This window comes from Teleopsis dalmanni, chromosome X (assembly GCF_002237135.1).
Source record: "Teleopsis dalmanni isolate 2A chromosome X, ASM223713v2, whole genome shotgun sequence".
In the NCBI taxonomy this organism is placed as follows: Eukaryota; Metazoa; Arthropoda; class Insecta; order Diptera; family Diopsidae; genus Teleopsis; species Teleopsis dalmanni.
The window spans coordinates 14,225,075-14,248,330 of NC_051848.1; the positions used below are offsets into that span (position 1 = coordinate 14,225,075).

A 23,256-nucleotide genomic window follows, 5' to 3' on the forward strand; every position below is an offset into this window, starting at 1 on the left:
CAATGCCAACCCGAACGGAACGCACTGCTCCTCCTACAACGAAAATGCAATTGGTACCGCAGCTATGTTTGCTTATGAAACACTACAAGCCAAGCCAAGCCAAGCCAAGCCAAGTCACACACGATGTGTGTAACTGCACAACGTTATTCTGCTCTGCTTCGTTTTGCGCTGCCATAATTTGATTAGAATAAATTTTTTACTTTGTTGAGCTTTGCTGCCTCTGCTTTTGCCTCTGCCTCGGCCTTAGCCTCTGCGTAAGCTTCTGCTGGCGCAACAGCTTTGTATTGCTTTTCTTTTCCTTTGGCATTTTTATTCTTTTTATGAATTTACATTAGCCAATGATGCCCTGCTTTTGTGGGTGTTTTGGGGTAAAAAGAGTTGTTAACAAGAATTTGTGAAGGAGATAAGATGCTTTCACTTTCATGAGCGCTTGCATATGAATGCACCATAAACAGCTCCATTTTAAGCTACATGTTTTGTATTTGCTTATAAAATAATGAATATATTTATTCAGTGTTGTTGTTGTCACTATTCAAAATCGTTTAATACATCCTTTATTTAGGTGAAGTCAGTCAAGCCACATTTCTTTCTCTGTATTTCATAGAGTGACACCCAATTGAAATCTATTCGATTGATTAAAAGCATTCACTGATTTAGTGAAGCCATATAACGCACTGTCCAACCAACAATACAACTTTCCACAATACATTTTATTAGTCTCTATAATCACTAAATGCAGAGAGGTTGAAGCATGCTAGCCACTGCCTATCCACTTATAACGGAATTAGGCAACATATCCCCAAAAGACGTTCTTAACTGCTACTCGTCTATGGAACTAAAGTGGGCATGTCACAATAATCCTCAAAGGATGCAGTGACGTGGTGACAAGTTCCCAACCCGTGTTTTTTTAAATCTAACAATCTGATATATACAAGGTGAGATGAAAAAACTGCAACAAAGTAAAACGCCATAATTTTTTCATTTTTTTTAAATTTTATTGAATGAAAGCAAAAAATGTCGGAAATAACATCAAATTTGAGAATCGGTTTAGAATTGTTCGAATTGGCCACCTTTGGCACGAACTATGGCCTTCAAACGGCCAATGAAACCATCACACGCTGCCCGAAAGTGGCTCTGTGGTATTTTGTCCCATTCTCGGCGAAGCGCTTGCTTGAGATGATCGACACTTTGGTATTTTTTAGTGCCAACCTTGCTTTCCAAAATACCCCAGGCACAATAGTCCAACGGATTGGCATCCGGAGATTTTGGTGGCCATTGTGCGGTGGAAATGAAGCGAGGAACCTCATTTCTTAACCATTCTTGGGTGGCGCGTGCTGAGTGCGATAGTGCTGAGTCCTGTTGGAATGTTCAAGGTCTGCGGCCGAAATGTTTGCGTGCCCAGGGCTTCAGAACTCCCTCCAAAATATTTTCGCGATAGATTTGCGCATTGATTTTGACCCCACGGTCGATGAATACGAGCGGCGAGCGACCATCGGCTGTTATGGCGGCCCACACCATCACCATGGCCGGCTTTTGAGTTGTGGTGGCCAACAGAAGTTGCAAATTTTCAGCTGACCTCTCTGGCAAGTAAACACGATCATTTTGTTTGTTTACAAACTGCTGGATAACGAATGGTTTCTCATCGGAGAAAACCAAATTCGGCAGTTCACCACTTTCGGCCAAGCGAAGCAACTCTTTAGCTTTTTCGAGTCTAACTTTTTTTTGCGCATCAGTAAGAACTTGCACTTTTTGGAACTTCAATGGCTTTAGTCCAAGCTCATTTTTCAATATTTGCCGAATGGCATATTGCGATATGTACAGCTCACGAGCCATTTTTCGTCCACTGCGACGCGGATTTCGTTCGATTCGCTTCTTCACTTTTCGAACCATTTCTGCCGATGTTGCTGTTTTTTTTCGTCCACTTCCTTGACGTCGGGCTACGCTACCAGTACCATGGTAACGAGCGATGATACGAGACACAAAAGATTTATTCACTTTTAAATGCTGGAGGGCTCTAACGATAGCCACTTGTGGTTTTCCAGCCAAATGCAAAGCAATCACACTATCACGCTTGAATTCCATCACAAATAACTTTTTTTCTGAAAAATTCCCACCAAAATGCTTTTGTGCGCTTGTAAACAATATAATGAGCTGTCACTAGAATAAATCTGACAGCTGTGGGACGAGCGGTTTAGAAATGACAGCAGTCTGAAGTTGGTTGCAGTTTTTTCATCTCACCTTGTAGATGAAAACCACATGGAAAATTTGAAATGAATTCAAAAATTTTAATTGTGAAAAATTACAAAAAGAAAATTTTTATACATAAATAATTGATTGAACATATCACTGATTAAAACTCCATACTGGTTATGCATTATTCAACCGATTCTCTATTCAAAACGGATTAGAGTAGCTCGCTCTCTTGCATTTTCATCTACCTACATATAACTGGGCGCCATAAAAATTTTCCAACTTCTCCCGATTTCCGGTACACATAGTTTTCTTGCTATTTCGCTACCCATAACTGGGTATCATAATATGTTAACTTGCATCTACCACTGAAATTAGAAAAGCTGTATAATATGGTGTGCTTTTTTAGCCTTTAAGATACTCGTATTTCAATAAAAATAAATAATAAAATTTATAATTCAATCTTTGCTATTACGAAATTCACATAAAAACTTTAAAATGCTCTATTTCCTTTTTATTTTTCTGTCACAACGATTTTCGAGCTAAAGTTTATAAGAAATATTTGTTGAAATAAGATACTTTTGCTTATAAAGATTCGAATGAGTGCCCATAAAAGCAGCAATACAATTAGAAAATCTTTGTAAAATTTCCATTTCCCAGTTCTAGGATCCTAAAGGCCGCAAAACAACTTTCAAAGTTTTTACAACTTTAATCATAAAAACACACTAAATCCGCATCATGACAGAAATGTCATGAAGCTGGAAAAAATGCACAAGCCACATAAAAAAAATAAACAAACCATTTCTTGAAACAAAGAAGAGATCATAGAGAAATGCTGCAAATCCTTATAGCACTTTAGCTTTTTCATTGACTGATGATGATTACAATTACAGTGACGGCGACGACGACGACGATGACGACGGCGATGACGACGACGACGGTGACAATAATAACTATGGTAAAGACAATGATAATGGGATTGCAGAGGGAAAACTAGATCTGTGGGGTAGGTCGTTCAGGATGACTTCCATCGCAGGTTGCAAGTTTAAATTTGTTTGTGACAATTTAATATCAATCTTAGTGCAGAGGGTAAGCATTCCACATTCCGTATTCGGGGTATTCAACATTTACATTTGTTGAATTACAATTTAAGCCCGGTAGGATATGCGGAACGCACGTGCCCGGAAGTACGTAAACAATGGAACGGGAAATTCTCATGAAATACCGTTAATCAAACAAGATACGTCTAGCAATCGTAGTGAAAGATACGAGTACTTCGTGAAACTACAAACAATGCAAAACACACAATCCAAAATAAAAATCAAATAAAAGAATTAATCAAAAATAAATAAAAAGTGAAAATCCAAAAAGAAATTTTGCGAAGCAACTACGAAAAGAAGAAGAACGTGTGCAACACGTGAGATGAATTTCAGAAATATTTCAAGTTTCAAAAAAATATAATTAAAAAAAATTAAATTACGATAAATTAAAAAAAAAATTTTTTTTTTTAAATATTTAACCTAAATATAATTAATGAAATTTTAATAATTTTCGTAACTTATTTTGTTTTTAAATTTTATATTTATTTTACTAAATTTCCATCTCTCTCTCCTCTGCTCTTGGCAGTGCAATAAAAGCAATGAGAATGAATTATTACCGAAATTCAGCTCATAAAATAAAAAAGTCATAAATAATAAAGATACCAGACGCACCGAAAGAGAAACGCTTACCAGACCAACAGCAGCAAAATCTAACCATATACCTACATATATCTATATGTATACATATAGAAGAAGACGAAGAACATAAAATCTATATTATTATGAAAGTGCTTAAAATTTTATTTAAAAAAAAATTTTTTATAAACGAAAAATATCATTCGAAAATATTAAAATTTCGAACAAGAATTTATGTTTACAACACTCATCAACACAAAGATACTTAATAGAGTTAGTAAAGATTTTATCCTTAAATTTAGTAAAACAAAACAAGCTAAGAAGAAGAGAAAAGTACTAAAATAAAACATTATTCGCATTTAAATATATAGAATAAACAAAATAAAATTAATATTATAAATTTTAAATCAAAGTGAAAACATTTTTAAAACAAAAATTAAATTCCTTAAAACGGAGGGTTTAACATTTGCATTGCTGGCGGCCCCCATGGGCCAGGCTGCAAGTATGTGCCGATTTCGGGGATGTCGCTATAAGAAGAATAAAGCAAGCAAGTCCAGTAGTTCGCCAGCGTCAGGTGAGATAAAAAAAAGTTATACAAACATATTACCGCTATATACAGCTCTGCTAAGATCTGAACTCCTTACTCGTATATTCGATAGAATATAAATAAAATAAAAGCAAACAGATATTTTAATATTCATATATATATATAGAAATAATTCTGTGTATTTATAAATTTTTTTTATTATTATAATGAATTAAATTGTTATATTTTCAAATATTTAAATGCTATTTATCTACTTATATTATGTTCAGAGAGTTACGGGAATTTTCAATTATACTGATAATTACCGCTCGACTGATTTAAGAAATTTTAAGCAGAGAAATTTAATTAACTAATTAATTTTAAAAGCTTGAAAAGTACTAACTACATCAATATATATTATATTGGAAATTATAAATGCCCGATACTTTTTGAACTGAACTTACATATTTACATATGTCTGATCTGCAAGTTCTATTTAAAAAGATTTAGATCTAACATTTAACGGAAATGATCTATATACTCCACTTGGACATAAAAGAAAGGTCTGCTGACAATAAAAGCAACTAACCAATATTTAATGGAGCGTTTCTATATTCTTTGTGGCTATTTATTTTTTAATGAAATTTCTATTTCACCAATTTCTTTAAGCTCTGTTAATTTTATTACATTCCATGAATATGTAAACTCTTCATTTAATTAAAATCATTGTCGCCCTCCTGACTAAGTTTTCTATTTTTTAGTAAAAAAACAATAATAACTAAGAGCTAAATCTTATAAACAAGGATGATGATCAAGATCAAGCACAATATGATATGGTGATGATCTGTGAAGTATGAGCTAATGTATTGCATTAATAGAAATATATTTTTCATTTGAAAATGGCAACATTAGTCATCAATGAAGGCACTTAATACCATATATTCGATAGTGTTGTGACCTTGTCCTTTTAAAAATATAGTAAAATAGTAAAAATTGTAGTCTTTCTCTTTTTAAGAGCTCCCTCATCTTTTTAAGGCACTGTTCTGATTATTTGATTATTGATTATTATTTGTCTGAAGTGTAGTGGTAGGCTCTTACTATGATATATGTGTGATCACTTAAAGATACTTTTTATTGAGTTACAAAGATAAATTATTGCTCTTTACACGTTTAAATTATCTTTCAATTAACTTTCTTCCTTAATTATGTTTTAATCAAAACCGAATTTGGTCTCCACACCCAATTAACTTCATAAAGTAAAACTGAAACAGTTTCAACCAAATCACATTTATGAGAATAATAAAAAATTTATAAATTTTCCATACCAAAACTATTCCCTATGGTCTCTTCATATTCAGTAGAGAAAAATCTCAATTCGAGTATATCTTATCTGTGCATGCATTCCCTTTTGTTTTGAGTTGCGTGTTTTACAATTTTTTTCTGTCTAGAGAGAAAATCCGTGTTGGCTTTTAAACAAGGCAGTATAGCAAAATATATTAAAATTCGAAAAATTTTTATATGTTTCTTTTTGGTGCAAAAAATTTACAATTGAGTTCCCATCACATTTCGCGATAGATTTCACGTATGCGTTTTTGCACCCGAGACACTCCTCGTCTGAGTTTGCAGCTGAGTTTTATGCGCATTTAAATGTCAGTAAAATTTATTGTTGGCAACACTTTGCCGCAGTGACAGGACCGCAATTTATCTTTATTTCGCTGAAAATTCAATAAAAATCACGATAAATAAGTGAGAGAAAATCAAAATAAAATGGCAAAATGAAAGTAACAAAAAAAAAAAAAAAATAAAAATAAATTGACTTTTGCGAGTAATTTTGCACGCAATTACTGTCGACTAATGGATCAGCGCACATTACTCACAGCACTGGGAATTTCAAAATTCAACTGCAATATAATGTGTATTTATAACATCTTATATGGATTAAGATACATTATACAATTACTAATATCTTACTTTGGCTATGATATTTAGGCCAACTCATGCTCCCGTCATCTATAAACAAACTATCCTTTTTCCTCAAAATAGAAAGACTTAATTAAAACATTCCATAAAATTCCATAACATAAATTCCCAATCTTCGTCGAATCTTTTAATTATTAAAATTAATGCCTTGAATGTTCTTTAATTTCCTTACATTTCTTCTTTTAATCTAAAAAGTGCCTCGTTGTTTTGTTATTTAATCTTTTGAAGTCAATTTGCATACAAGGAAGAAACTTTGTAGCGCCTGCAACTATGCAACATGAGCCATTAAAATCAAACAAGCATTACCATGCAACAATATTTATGCATATGTATATGAGTAGGATCTGTGTATCTATTACTTTAAGCACATAATTGTCTGCTTCTGTATTTGCTAGTATAAAATATACGAGAAACTGTCACTGATTGTTCTTATCTGTGTCTTTTGCAGTGACACAGAAGTACACAAACCCATAACTATGCATATAGAGAGGGGCAGCGACATTTTACAAACAGAAATCTATTTGCATACTCAGACAGACAATAACAATCAGAGATGCAGATACAGATATAGTTACAGATACATTGTAGATACAACTATCCTTGCATAAATTTGCATTTATAACTCAACATTTAATTTTATGATACTCTCTGAATGGCTCGGACATATTTTTAGCAAAAAAATTATACTTTTAACATCGTTGTTGACACATTCTAATTTTATTTTATTTTATTAAAATTATGTTATTATTATTACTATTATTCTAAATAATAATTATTATACTAATTATAATTATATTTTGGTTATAATTTTTAGGTTTGCATTTGCGCAGCATAGAGGAGCCCTCCGCGCAGCCGACACAGAACAGAATGACTGCGGAGCAGGGGGGCACAGGGTTCGGATCTGAAACAAGTTTATTAGGATCACGCACCGGTGTCCCCCTGCCATTGCAAAATGCTCACCCGCTATCACCACAAAAAGGCTATGATGCCGAATATGCACGCATGGAAGCGTGGATGGATGAGAATCAAGAATTTGTACAGGATTATTTTATAAGGTAAAAACGGAACCCTTCCCGGTTTGAAAAAAAAAAAAGATTCTTTTCTGTTTTTTATTCTTTGTTATTATTTATATTAATTCTTTTTTGCTTTTCTTTAATATTGAGTTAAGAGTCGTGTTTTGATGCCAGAAATTCAATCAATTATTATTTATTATTATTTATTATTATTTATATTTATTTTTTTTCTTTTTTTTAATTTTGAGTTGCGGGTCGTGTTTTGAAGCCAGAAACTCAATCAATTATTTCTTGCGCCCAAGTCTGAAAGCCGAATAAAAATTGAAGTTAGTAAATGAAGAGAATATGGGTTATGAATATGGTACTTTGTCTCAAATTTGTTAATTCCTTGAGAAAATCGGGGATAGAGCAATACAGAAAGAATGGACATAGTTCATGCTAATCTAGTATGTTGTTGTTTTAAATTTTCGAGACAAAATTAATATATCGGGTCTGTAATGATACTTTTTGTGGCCCTATGGTGTGGTACTCTGCATTAATCTTGATCATTCATATCAATAACTAGTATTAGAACAATTATATTGTGTTATCATTTCTTCGACAATAATTGTTTAATTTAATTCAAGTTAAATTAAATTAAATCTTAGTTGAATTTATATTAAATTAAATTACTTCCGTGATTATTTTCAATACTGATTAAATTTATATTTCTCAGTTTAGAAAGACTATTATTTTACAATAAAAATCTGTATTAATTAAATGAAATTATTAAAAATAAAATAAAATATATTGAATAAATTAATTTGAATGATATTAATTTGAATGAAACTAGTTAAATTAACAAAGTTAAATTAAAATAAATTTAATCATCGTTTGAGTTTTGTAATAGTTTTTTTTTTATATTGCAGCAAGTATATATCTTTAAGTATATAACTTTCACATACGCTAGAGTTTTCAGTATTTAAATAATAATTTTAAAAAAACATACAAAAACTTTTATAAAACACTTTACGCAATTTCGAACCTTCATGATGTCTTCTCAATCCATTAAACTAGAATAACTGATTGGGGCAAATATTCAATAGACGAAATGTTAATAAATGAATAATACTATTGGGTTTAATTTTTTTTTTAAATATTCAGGCTTTTTATAAGACGTTTCTGATCTGATTATGCTTTTCTCCAACACCCACTATCTCGATTAACATTGATATATTTCTTAGATAAAGCAGGAACTTGGTCTCTGAGATGTATTTCCAAAAAATACGATAAGGTATATTGAAATAGTATTTCAAACAACAATATCTTGTAATAATCTTATTTATTACAATATTCACTCCTTGCCTGTTTTTAAGCTATAAGTTAAAGATAATAACCAATGTTAATAAAAATTTAGTACGAAATATATTTCAAAAAGGATCATATCATAAATTCTTTCAAGGATTTTAGTTTGAATTAATTATTTTTTTTTTCGAATCTCAATGGTTAATCTTAGTTGCTTACTGATATCAACTTATACAGTTTATATATTTAAAAACTCAAAGAAGGAAGACTATTTTTTATCCTTGAAGTTAAATTTGCTGCACAAACAAAATTCATCTAAAAGGCGAAACATTTTCATGCGAGGGAATTAAAAGCAAACTCCCCTAACTTCCTTGGCGATATCCTAAAAAGTTGTACATTACAAAAGTTAAGCTCACACGAAATCGTAGTCACAAATTCAGTTAATCTGTGTAGTTTTATTTAACAAATGCACACCTAAATGACACTTGATACTCGATTGGTTGGTGTTTACAAGCATATAACCATGACACTTACCACTGAAATAACAGTAAAAACGGAAAACACGACCCAACAGAAATGTTAGGGAAATTTAAATAAAATATAAAAATGACTTCTCCGCATTGTTACGAACCTACAGTATGATATGAAGAAGCAGCAAAAGTCCGAGATTAAGAGAACATAAATTATGAAATGTATTTTCCGGCCTAGAACACTCCACCAATCCACCAATCCACCACTCTACCACTCTACCAAGAAATCTAGCTGCCACAAGCAGTACAAACACATGATGACACTTCAGCACATAACCACATTTTTGCTAATAAATGTTTGCCTTGCCATATGGACGCAGTGTAGGAGCGAAATTCAAAATTCGACATAGGAAAAAATCTAGAAAATAGAGAAAAGCGAGAAAAAGTAGTAAAGAAACAAACATTCAAAACTAAAATGACAGATAATAAATTTTCTTACGCATAACGCTCATCCATGTCCTTGTCCTTTTTGTATGCTGTGCTGTGCTGTGCTTTTATTGGTTTTAAGCGTCGGAATATTTGTTGGATTATGAGCACGCAAACCAAATAAAAGTCAAACAAAATTCCATAAAAAACAATCATTAAATGGATAACCTAGGATATGTTACTAGTCTGATACACGAGCATATATGTGTTATTATCATCTGACGTTCAATATACGCAGCTCAGCTTAGCTCAGCTCTCTTTGTATTCCTGCTTGAATATCAAAATACATGGGGTCTATTGTTTCATAGAAACTCGTAGTAGCAAACATTTAGTAAATGTTTGACCACCACATCAAACCACATCACATCACAACACACTACACCACATAACAGCACTTAAACTAACACACAATTGTGTCTAATATTGGGTCCTACACAAACATTACACACGCTTACACAGTAATGTATGGAACTTAATATGGAATTGCACCATCCCTTAGTTCAACCGGGCGAACAGAGGACATCCTTATGCAAATTAAATGAATCCGTTTAAGCTGCAGCGTTCTATTTCTAAATGATTTTACTGTCATAAAACACTTTGTGTAATATTATTGTTAATAATGTTGGGCGGTAGAGGGCGCGGCAATATTGTCCTTACCGCTAAGTTACTTAGCAATCGTATTACTGTTCAATGTTTCACACACAAATGCAATTTCAGCGCATGGATAAGACAGTCCGAAACATTGTTGGACTAGATTGTGGGGCGGACAAAGAGTTCACAAGTTGCATTAACACAACAAAGAGAAAAAATGGAAAAGACGTTGCAAGCGACAGTTGAACACTTTATGGAATAGTTAACGAGAGCTTCCCCCCATTTGACCGTTATTCGCGTCAGTGGCTTTCTATCCATTTGAGTAAAATTTCGTTAATAAAAATAAATTTTCATTCTTAGAGGCAACAACGTTTCTGCTTAGCTAACATTTGCGGGGGTTAAATAGACGCACACAATCAGGATATTGCGCGGACATGGAAGAATAGCGGCAGTGTCAGTCGGATTGAGTGAAGAAATCGACTCAAATAAAAACAAATAAAAAATAAATTGATTTAATAACTTTCTTAGCTATAATAAAATCTTTTAATAGACATTATCTAAAGTTGCGCTGCTTGTCTTGTTTAATGAGGTGAAATGTATTCGTTCGGTTCGGTTGGGAAAAGGACGAGAATGCAGTAAATTGTTTAAAGAGTGGGAAGAATATTTAAAATATATGGATTTAAATAAAAAGGAAGAGGATTTCTTTTAGCATATAATTTTATTGAAATGCTGCTAACTATAGATATTATGTATAATATATATTATATATACACAAGATAATTAAAAACATTACTGCAGTTGGGTCATCCCTACTGTCTCCACTTCACTTCACAGTAAAATATAGACACTGTTTTCAGTCTGTCTGAAGGTATATAAGACACATATGGAGATTGTAAACTGCACCTATTATAGGGTCTCATAACAAATAATATGGCGTGCGTGGTATTTATATTTAAAACTTGACTTTAAACTCATAATGCTAGCACAATAATAACTTTGCACATGCATTATCAGTACTACTGCTGAAGATTGCTAATAAGAGCAGATTAAACCCATGGAAAGATAGCGATTTCCAACGATGGGCTCTAAATGGGCAGCAGAGGAGTTGTAGTCTACTTCATGCAAATATTTTCTATTTCAGAAATAGCATTTCGCGTTACAATTAGACACAAAGGAAAAGAGACCTATAAAAATGATCCTTCCAAAATAAGCTTGATGTACAAAAAAGATACAATGAAATATATGTCGATTAATTTCATAGATCCTACAATTCCTTAAATGCTGGTTTAAAAGTATGAACCTGTCAAGGATCTCAACTATTTTGGCAGCTTGCAGATATATGCTTTTGGGATGTAGTAGACTATGATACTCTATAGGTCATTCATTTAACCTGTTCATCTATATGAGTAAGAAGTATGGACTCTATCGCAGAATAATAAAGTAAGACTGAAAGTATTCGAAACATTTTTATCGGATATTTAGTCAGAATTATATATAAACTAATAGATTGCTCATATCGCTGCAATAAAATGCAATCCTTTCGCTTAAGAAATGCTTGAAACTATAGTCAACTGAAGAAGATGTATCGATAGAATAATTTGTTGAGGCAGCATTAACCGCGCTTAAGCTGTGAGAATAATTATTGTACCTCCGTAACAGAATTGTTTAGGGATTAGTTTTATTTCAGAGTAGGATCCATAGTTATAGTATTCTCGTACTTTATTTTTAAAGTACGAGAATAATCAAGACACGTATGTAGCAGAGCTATCTAGAGTTAAAGACTAAAACCCGTGGCTTTCAAATAAATTAAGTATTTAAAAAGGGGCTTGGAATAAATATAAAGTCTTTGATAAAATACCAAATATATTTTTTTTTTTTTCAAATTAAAATTTTAGATCTACAAATGATTTGCAAATGACAAAACTTTTAGTGAGAGAAGTAACATTTTCTAACTTAATTCCCCACAATTTCTCATTTTCGAACTTCTGCCTTACGCAGCAGTCTGTTCCAGCCGTTTGTACTGCGTGCGAGAAATATTCTAAGTACTAACAAAAAAATATAAATATAATTATATAACTATTATATAAATAATAATTGCAATGGAATTAAATTCACTTTTCAGATTTGACTATGCCAATTTCATAAATCTAGTGTTGTAAGTGCTCCCTCAACGTAATCCCTTCAATTAGAGACATGGTTATTCCTTACATATTTTTTCTATGTTTGCCACATCAAACACTTTTTCACTAAAGCATTATCTTCCATTTTCACAATATGATTAACCCCGAGAAACCGCTGGATGTGAATTTAATAAAAAATATCACGGTCGTAAAGAAGTTAATATGGCACCTGGTTTATTTGGTTGCAGCACTCACCAACTCGTGGAAGACCAAAGATCTTATGAAGCCGTGAAAGAAATAATGATTCTACACCATATAGGAGCACAAATAGAATGAGCGACCTATGTACTACAATTTCTATTCATCGGGATAACATCTCATTGCCTATTAATTCTGTAGTAGTATTTATTGAAAATTACAATTTTGCGCCTTTTTTGGAGTAATTAAAACCTTTTGCATCTTCCACCTGTGAACACAGCTAAGCTTCAATGAGAATTCTGCGAGTAGTACCAGTAGAATATATTATATTATAGTCTTCTCCATTTCTACATTTTAGTTGTCCGCAGCCTGTGCCATCGATTACTATTCTAAACTTTATTTAATAAAGTTTATTTTATTTAAAATATCACATGACTGTTCAAATGACTGTTTACTTCCACTTATTGAAAACGGAATTAAAACAATCTTCATGGTAATACTTCATTCGGAACGGACATAGCTCACAAGTGATTTAGCAAAGACTTAAAGCTAATTCAACTCAAAGCTTATTGAGTTCAGTAATTTAATTTATTTTTATTTTATTAATGTTTTTTATAAATGAACACAAAAAATACCCCTGAGCCAAAAAAGAGCATAAAAATTTATTTTGCCATTTTCTTGAGATCCTTAAAATATTAGCAGAAATGCAAAACTTTCATTACCGAAACCATTATTGTGTTTAGTTGAAGTATCATAAACACTTAAACTATGACAAGCACTCGAGGATGATAAAATTCAATAAAGAGAAAATCAATAAAGTTCAAGGCTTGAATTTGCGTCTTCTATTACAAAAGGATAATTTAAAGAAAAAATGAAATAAATAATAAAATTTACAAATAAAATCTTTTTCATGACAGCATGACTTCAAAAATTTAATTTATATAGACTTACAAGTAGGAATAGAAAAACGGAAGAGCGAGGATAAACCTTATATTTTGTAAAAATATCTAGAAATAACATTCTCCGAAAAAAAAATCACGAAATATCACGGAAGATTGTTTTGTTGTAAATACATTTTTGTTTTGTTTATTAAATATTATTTTATTTAATTTTTTAAATCTTATTTTGCTTTTTGTTGTTTTTAATTCATGCAGGACATATGAATTTCAAAAGATTTAGAATTTATTAAAAACAAAATTCTAGGTATTATTGCCATTTCGTAAAAATTTCATTGATAAGCTATTTACCAGTGAAACCACAAAACGTGGAGCTAATAGATTCAAGATTCAAGATTTAAGATAATTTAAAATACGTTGAGTTTAGCAAATAATTTCTTGACGTGAATGTGTACTGGAAGTTTTCTACATATTTTTTAATTTAATTTTAATTTAAAAATATCCCCACATATCATAACATTAGATTAAAAAATATATTAAATGAACATTAGGTACTTAACCGCACGGGGCGGTACTTAGATCTTAGATCAATCATTGAATAATCACGAAGATTATGAGGAATACCCAAATTAGTCAGTGAGATGGACGGGACTTTGCAGAAACCCCCCTAGAGTAAAAGTTCCCAGATGCACTAACTCAGAAAAAGGCTCAACATAACATAACTAACGTTAGGCACATTAGGATACTTCAGCATCCACTCGAAAATTGATATTTATGACCCCAACTCATTTACGCAGAAGGTTTAATCGTTTTAGTTCGATTTGTGGCCCTACAAAAGTACCTTAGAAATTGGGTGTTAGTGTAAAGAAGAAATTTCGGACTAAAGTGCATCGGTAAACTACGATGACGCCACATTTTTGAGATTGTGAGATTATAGTAGTTGAAAAGTCATAAACTTATGCGAATGAACCTTAAACTAAATACCATCTGAGGCTGTACGAATGTTTTTAATATAACTTGTGCGTGATTGAAGCACTTCAAAACAAATAATCGCCCATTTTTTGTGAGAAAAATCATTTATGTGGTAAGAATGTACAGTGACAATTGTCTATTCCTGATCATTATCATGAAATTTCTTGATGTAGCTATTCCGGTCTGTCTGTGTGTCTGTCAGGCCTCTATGTTTATAGACAATTGTGTCTTGTTAAAGGAATATTTGCATGGGGACTGTATAGAAATCCACTTACTTCACGTTTATATTATTAGATATATACAGTTACAACAAATTTTATATCAAAACTAAAACAAATATAATTAAGTCAATCATAAATAATTAATATTTAATTTGTGCGTGTGTGTATGTGTGTGTGGGTGCTAAAAAAACTTAAGTTAACATTATATTTTCTTATTTTCTTTTCTTCATTATTATTTTGATGGAATTTTCTTTGAAATATAATCTTTTTTTTTTTTTTGTTTTGTTTACAGAAAAGCAACACGTCAAGTTGTTGACGCTTGGTTGGTCTCACATGCAACATCAGCCGGTAATGATGTGTCCGCCGGTTCACCCACACATGCAAACGGACAAAATTGCTCATCACGTGGTGGCTCTGGTGCCACTACACCAGTCAGGTAAGTCAACCAATTGGAAATTGCAGATTGCAATTACGAAGAAAAGAATTTTTTTATTGTAAAATTAATTCAAATGTTTTTGTGTGAATAAAATTTACACAATCCCAACAACAACAAATTGAATTTGTTATTGCGCCTACATTTCATTAAAAAATTTTATAGAAAAATCTTTTTTTTTTGTCATACATATTTATGAATTTCTTTTCTTATTTTATTTATATGAAAAGAATTTTTTTATTTTATTTCATTGAGTTTTTTGTTGGTGTAATCTTTTTAATGACTTAACGCTTGCCAAATGCTTGCCAAATGCTTGCCATCGTGGGTGTAAAATTCATTAGCTCATTTTTTGCGCCTTCATGCACAAAAATTGGTTCATATTCGTCGTCGTATTCGTATTTTTTGCTTCACTGTTGTCTGCTGTCTGTTGTTGCCCCGTAATTGTTTTATTTTTTGCTTCTTCTTCCTCTCCTCTCCAATACACATATAATTGTGTCAACCCACACACAACTGCGTCTGAGCTGACTGACACTCCCCCTCTTGTTCCCAACACCTCTCTAACACTTACTCCATGCTGGTGCTTACCACTATCGTGGCAACAGTAAATCTAACTTCGTCATGTTATTGAGATTTTATTGGTCCCGTTCATTGTTTTCGATTACAAGCAATAAACGTACGACATGCTCGTACCTCACCTCAACGTGGTGGTACGTTAGCCGTTAGACGTTAGAGTACAAACAATAAACACCATCAGCTGTGACGGCAGCAGCAACAAAAACAACAACAAAAATTGGTAACGATAGTTTCGGTAAATTTTGTTGACGAATTTTGCGCGTTGTGTCCATTACTAGAATTGCCGCAGATTTTGTGGGTTATGTTACTAACAGCATTCGTAGTTTCGCGTTTCGTTAAATACTTGCAACAGGTGACGACGACAAAAAACATTGCCGCCGCCAACAACAATTTACCACAGCATTACAAAATTGTTGTTGCTATGTTGTTAACGGCAAAATGAAATAAATGTAAACTTTAGCTTTACTACCAATTAACAGACAGTGGGGCAAACTTATCATTATAGTGAAAAAATAAAATATTTATAAATTTTGCAATTCACGAAGTATAAACAATAATATTAACAATTTATTGTTATCCATTATCCATTAAAGACATACAACACAATCTTGTTCGGAAAATATTCTAGACAGACTAAAAGAACCAATCACCAATCCTTCAATTGCCTATTAGCCGTGTATATCGGTATCATATTTACACATCACTTCATATTATATTTAACGAAAAATTTGGAAGATCAAATGGGATAAGTTCATTATTTCAAAAAGTAAAGTGCGATTTTATGAAACCTTTTATTTGTACTAGTACTCTTTATGTTGCAGATAGTCTGTATAGATTTTTCATGTATTCAGCTTCATATAAACTGAAGATATTTTTTGATGAATATAAATTGTAGTACTACATCTCATATCTACACGAGAATATAACCAATTATATATTTTTCGAATCAGAATATATATCTGATGTAACTCCGCAACTCTTATTTTTCCCTGATTAGTGTCATTGGTGGAAAGAGATATATCTGGTCCAAAAATGTCACCACCACTGCAACTCCTCTTACTTTTCCCTTGATTGGGTGTCATTAGTGGAAAGAGATCTTAAAAGGGAGGTTGTTTAAATGAATATTACATTTAATATTAACATAAGATAGTAATTTCTTACCAGTTCTTATATGTTACAAAAGTTCTTAAGTTTATAATGTACAAAAAAAAAAAAAGGATTATGAATTATGGTATTAGTCAGTCTTTATTCTTCTCAGCTTCTGATTATTCTTGACGCGATATATTTTAGAGTATAAATTATTTTGTTGGCTACTATGCATTTAATTATATATAATTTATGATTTTATTGTGTTTAAATCAAATTATTTGTGTTGCAAGGATGATGAAGGTAATACGCAATACTTCATTAAATTGATTCCACTATGAATATCTTTCTATACCAAAATATTGTAATATTCAAAACTAAATTAATATAAATATTTTTCGGTCGGAAAGTAAAGTCACTGATATATTCCTAAGGCTAACAAGAAGACGAAGACGAATGGAATGGATTGTTTATTTATAAGATATATAATTATATTAAAATCAAAGACATACCGTGTAGGAAAGATTTTCTATTTTTAACGTAAAACTTCCATTTAGTTGATGAGAATTAAATTTCTGTAGTCTGTAGTTTATGGTCTAGGTACAAAAATAATTTATAATTCAAATAATTTATAATTCGCATTTGGTTTAAATTATTACTAACTCGCCAATAATCTATTGCATTGTTTATTTTGATGCAATGTAGTAATAATGGGAGAAGTTTCTTGAAGTAGTGTTTTAAAATGCGATACTCCAGTACATAGTAAAGTACGAAATATGATAAAAATTATCAAAAATGATATTGAACATTTCGACCTTGTAAGACTGTGTTTTCATCAACTGTAAAAACTGTTAAACTTTTGGAAATGTATGAAAATTTTTATTACCTAATAATAATTTTATTACCTAATAATTTTTACCTAATTTACCCTAATCGAAATTCTGGCAAATACCAATATTCGCTGTTATACCGATATTATTTACTATTTCCCTTATTTTACCATTAATTTACTCGAAATCGCACACGGTCATTAATAAGACCGTGTGCCTTAAATTAAATTAAATTAATATTAATTATTAATTTAAATATTAATTTAACTAAATACACCTATGTATGGAGTCCTGTCGCTATATTTGCTAATTTAAGTATTTATTTTTTTAATATTTTCATATAAATATAAATAGGAACAATTATAAATAAATATTTTTTACTATATAAATACTATAAATATATTATCTATATTTATTTATGTATCTGTTTTTTTTTTCTCTTTATTTTATTAATAATGCCGGCTCGTTTGGTCTTCGTATGGAATCCCTACACAAATGGCACAAATGGGAACAATTAAACGTGTACAAACGTTTACAATAAACAAAATAATTATAAAAACTAAATAATTACAAAAACAACAACAACGCGCCATGTTGACAACAAAAAACTACACCGTCATTTATACTTTAATAATTGTTTTTGTTGTACTTTACATCGCACCTTTGCGCGAACATACACTTGTGCGAAAAACTGATATATATATTTATGCTCAACTACACACACACACACACACACATATATATATATATGTACTATTAATAAAAAATATGATGGTGTATATAGAAAAATATCTGCTCATGAATTTGAACGCGGTGGGCTGCTTAAGCCAATTGTCAACACCATTGATGGCACACCAACGTTTCTAAGCATAGGCACACAAAATGATTGCTCTACAAACAACAATCCTACCAGTAATGGCAGCGTAGGCGGTGGTGGTGGTGGTGTTGGCAACAGTCATCATCATCACCATCATCATCATAATCATCTGCACAATCATCAGACAGGGACGAGCAGTCACCATAATTACCATCGGCCGCAGCGTTTATCAAGGAACGAATTAAAACAATTGGACGAAAAGGAACTGATTTTTGAATTGGTAAGTGAACACTAAGCGAACACTAAGCGAACAATAAGCGAACACTACGCGAACACTACGCCAACAATATTGTAGTAGTAGTAGTGTATAGTGTATAGTGTTTATATATACTGATATATACTTAACTGTTATTATTAACTTGTAATTAAGAGTTGAGCTCTTGGAAAATTAATATTTACTCAAGACAAAGCAGCAGTTAATTAAGTTGCTAAAGTAAAAGATGAGGACGAAGAGGAAGATAAAGAAAAGAAGTTTGAAATTCTGAGAAATTCAATTTCTAACCCATTTTCTCTGTCTTCTTCTTCAGCAACTCAATTAATTGCTTAATACAAAACAAAATTTGAACTATCAATTTTCTTATTGTTTGATGATATTAATTACATCTTTCTTGTGTAGGTAAAGGACATCTGCAATGAATTGGAGGTGCGCACTTTATGTCACAAAATTCTACAAAACGTTTCAATATTGTTAAACGCTGATCGTGGTTCACTGTTTTTGGTACAAGGACGATGCAATAGCAGCGATGGACCTAAAAAGTATGTAAAGCAATTAATTAAATTAAATTTAAAAAAAAATTTGATTTCATTAAAAAAAAGCTGAGAAAATTTAATTAATTTTAATTTTTAAAATAAAAAACAACAAATCATTTTTGTTCTCCATTCACTTCATCCACTGCATCCACTATGTCCACGATGCGAGTCTTTGTGTTATGTTCCGCTGTTAGTAGCTCCAGTCACAATTGAACCTTTTGGCTCTTAATTTAAAGCGTCAAGGTCGTAAATGTGATTAATTAGCTGAAATTACGGAACAGCTCCGAGAGGACGAGAAATTGCGTTGTCCTGTGTTCTGTGTCCTGTGTCCTTTCGATTTGGTTTTGAAAAAACGAAACAAATTTTTCTCTATAATTTTTTTGTGTCAAGTTAAAATAAAAAAAAATTAATTTAAATTACAGCTTTTATTCTTGTATTTTTTAATTAAATTTGATGTGTGAGCATCCATTTGCCACTTAAAATTTACAAAATGAATAGTAAAAAATCTTTTAATTTTTATGAAAATAAAAAAAAACTTAAAAATATTATTTATCCGTTACTAGTTGAGTATTTTGCTATGAGAACATTTTTAGTTATATCAAAAAATAATCAAGACATTTAAGTATACATACATTGTTACATATATAACAAACATTAAATTTTATAATTAAAGTAATTAGTATAATGAGATTAGGAGAGAATCAGTAGGCAAGTGAAATAAAAAGAAAGTCAAGCATCAAGTCTGAAAAAGAGGTCAAGACCAAGATATAATACAATCATCAATTTATAGTATATATCAAAAATCTACCAGATAGGTAATTGTGTCATCCAATTATGTCATTGTGACGTCCAATAACTTTACTTCTTGTCATTGAAGCTATCAGACTGAAGAAAGTTGAAACATGATACCGAACGAACAATATCGATTTAAAGAAGAGAATACCACTTAATTACAACTAGTAAAAGTAAAATTATTAGCGGTAAATATTAATGTAATTATCCCGCTAGGCATTTTGATGAAGATATAAAAGCTTGTACTAATGATCATTGTCGTGGAGTCAAATAAAAGTCATATCTTCTCATAAAACAGTTTATATCTTTTCTTGTGAGTTTACAAAAAACACTCTACTGAACTCTATAAATGGCGAGAATACAGTACATTTGAAGACAGCAGAAAAAAATAATTATAATTTTGGCCATATATGTTAAATATAGATATGTTAAATGAGTGGTCAGTCCATTCCTGCAGATTTTTTAATACTAACTAACAGGTTTTTGCTTAACAAGAAATTCCATATTAAAATTGGAAATCTTCTGCCAACAATCAAGCGAGTGGAAGCGGTAGTTTCAAAAGGCTATAAGATATAGTACACAACTATCAATCAGAAAGGGTGAAAGTGCTTAGATTATCTTTTAGTTTTTCGCCTAGCAATTTATCTTTGTCATTTGCTTTCTTCTTCAAATAATTAAGAAAAAAATGCAATATCGACGGAAAATAAGGAGGCATCGCCTTTTTTTAGTAAATGATTTAATATACTGTACACTACCCAGTGTACCCAGTGTGATATTTAAGAAAAAAAAAATTATTTATTTTTTTAATATTTCAAACTAGTAATATTTTTTATATATTATAATATATATTATATAGTAATATTGAGTTTTAAAGTTTGTAGATTTAGTTTAGCTTTATGAAGGACAAAGCACACAGCCCACCTTTTTATTCTTCTCTTGTGTTCTGCTATTATTAGATAATAAATATACCTAGGATTTACCTCCTTAAATTTCAATCTTAACTAGCTTAATAAGAAATATTTTTACATGAGTAAAACAACAGATCTATAAACAAAGATTTGAAGATTAATATTGACCCTTTGATTCTTACTTAAAGAATCATTGATTAAAGTTTAAACAATGTGGTTTTGTTTTTTTATTTAGTTTCGTATAAAGTGAAAAGTAGGCCATAGTTAAAATGACCATTGAATATACTAAAATGTCAATAAAAGTGTTACTATAAAGCACAGACACTTTAGATATTAATCTTAAGAAATATAGGTAAATAAGAAATTTATTTTGAATCGAAGAATTGAAGATTCGATACTAGTTCCAACAGTTTAATATACTTAGAATTTAAAGAAATAATAATGCCATATCATCTATGTTTTTTTTTTAATAAATTAGCAGTTTGTTGTGTTGGGATTACCATAATTACCATCATATATGCCAATACACATTATGGCATTATGGCAAATCTAGCTCATATCTCTTAATTTAGTTATAGTTATGATGCTTTCATTATAACTTTGATTCTACTCTTATGCCGAGATATTTTGCGGTGTCCGAGTATATTATATCCAAGCCATCTTTTGTTATAGATTTGTGAAATTTACATATATACACTATCATTAGTTTTTAACAATCAATTTGTTTGGTTTTTCGAAGTGTTTTTCTAGATTTATATACTATTACTTACAAGCTGGAAAAGTTTTATTAGTTATAATTGAAATTTTTTTCTATTTAATGCTGCAATGCAGATTACATAGCTGAATATCCTAAGCATTATATACATTGTCCTTCTCCGCTTAATATATATATATATATATATATATAAATCGAAAGTAAACATCTTTTAGTTCAAAAAAAGACAAAAAATGCTTGGAGCACAAAATATTTCCACTTAAAGAAAAGCAAAAGTCATTTAGGAAAACTTTATTGGACGCTTGTTAAACTGATTTGGAAAATTTTTATGGCTTTGTTCTTGGTGACCATGAAAATTGCCATAAATTTTATTGCTTCCTGCAAAATGTAACAGTTTTTTTCATACTGTTTTCTTTTTTGTAGTCTCAGAGAAATCCAAGTATTAAAAAATGATTTAAGGCCCTTAGGAAACTACTTTTGCACCAAAGCACAAAGTTTACACAAAACTTTTTACAATAGAATTAACAAAGCAAAAATATAACAAAAATCAATCTATTACATTTCGTATTCCGTATTATTTCATTTGAGAAGTTTGTCAAACTTCCACTTACAATCTCAGTGGTTCTGGTAAAAATATATCTGGTAAAAAAGTATCTGTTAAAAAAAAAACTTTAGTTTTGTTCTAATTTTATTGTCCTTACACACCATAAAAATAATAATTAAGTATTAAAAATGAAATATCAATTACGTTCTCGTCTATAGTCGATACTGATGCTACCCCAAAAAGTAAATACCACTCACTCATGTTCTAATTAAATTTTCTACAAATCTATTTAACTTCCTCACCCATGTTTAAGTCTGGTTATCTTATTCTGAAAAGAATAACAGCCACAGAAAGGAAAATTTTGTTTGTTACCATATCCACCAAGTGGAAAATGTGATAGATAAGTTAGATACATTCATACTAGTTAGTCTAGTAAGTTTCCACATTGGCAGCTATTATTAAACGATCCTTATGCTAAAATTAAAAGGTTCTACTTATGGAGACTTCGAGTTAGAGAATTTTTTATTTTTTTTTCATTTTTGAAAGAAACTAGAACCACATTTTAAGATACTTATTTATTTCAGATCAAATACAGCACAGAAGTAATAGTGCACAAAAATATTCTGAAAGTAGGGTTTGGATTTTTTTTTTTGTTTTCTATTTTCAGTTAAAAGAGATTCCAATTTATTCCAAGCCTTACAGTGATCATCAGTTGTAGTGTCATTCGTTTGCAAATAAAAATTCAGAATTATGAATGAATTCTCTACTTCATTCTTGGAAGACTGATGAACAATTTCATTTACCGAACACTTATCATCACTTTCCGTTGCGCTTAGAATCGGACCCACTAATTGAGAGCTATAATGCTCAATAATATCGTCATCTGTAGGAAAGATTGATGTACAAATTTCGTCGTCAAGCTCAATATAATCGTTAAGAGTTTCATTGGAAGTTATTTTATTCACTTTAAACCACATTTGGTTTGGAAAAAGAGACTTCCCCTAACACTAAAATGGATTCATACTTAAAATAAAAATTCGACTAAAAGAATGCACTTTCCCATATTCCTATTGGTACGTGGCAATATTTTTATTCGAGTTATAGAGAAATTCGAGTTATAGAAGT

At 31.0% G+C, this 23,256-nt stretch overlaps 1 protein-coding gene across 5 annotated transcripts in view; it reads left to right on the plus strand.

The window, feature by feature from the left end:
- LOC119689341 (dual 3',5'-cyclic-AMP and -GMP phosphodiesterase 11) overlaps positions 1 to 23,256 on the plus strand; it is a 135,026-nt gene that overhangs the window by 95,739 nt on the left and 16,031 nt on the right. For 3 of the 5 annotated variants that reach the window (XM_038104156.1, XM_038104155.1, XM_038104157.1), the window contains 4 exons: positions 7,187 to 7,427; positions 14,916 to 15,059; positions 18,330 to 18,642; positions 19,039 to 19,178. In XM_038104156.1, the coding sequence (XP_037960084.1) occupies positions 7,240 to 7,427; positions 14,916 to 15,059; positions 18,330 to 18,642; positions 19,039 to 19,178 (785 nt within the window). In that variant the 5' untranslated portion in view covers positions 7,187 to 7,239. Of the gene's footprint in view, positions 1 to 4,264; positions 4,441 to 7,186; positions 7,428 to 14,915; positions 15,060 to 18,329; positions 18,643 to 19,038; positions 19,179 to 23,256 lie in introns of those variants that run through there. The other 2 variants (XM_038104153.1, XM_038104154.1) reach the window with 2 other exon arrangements.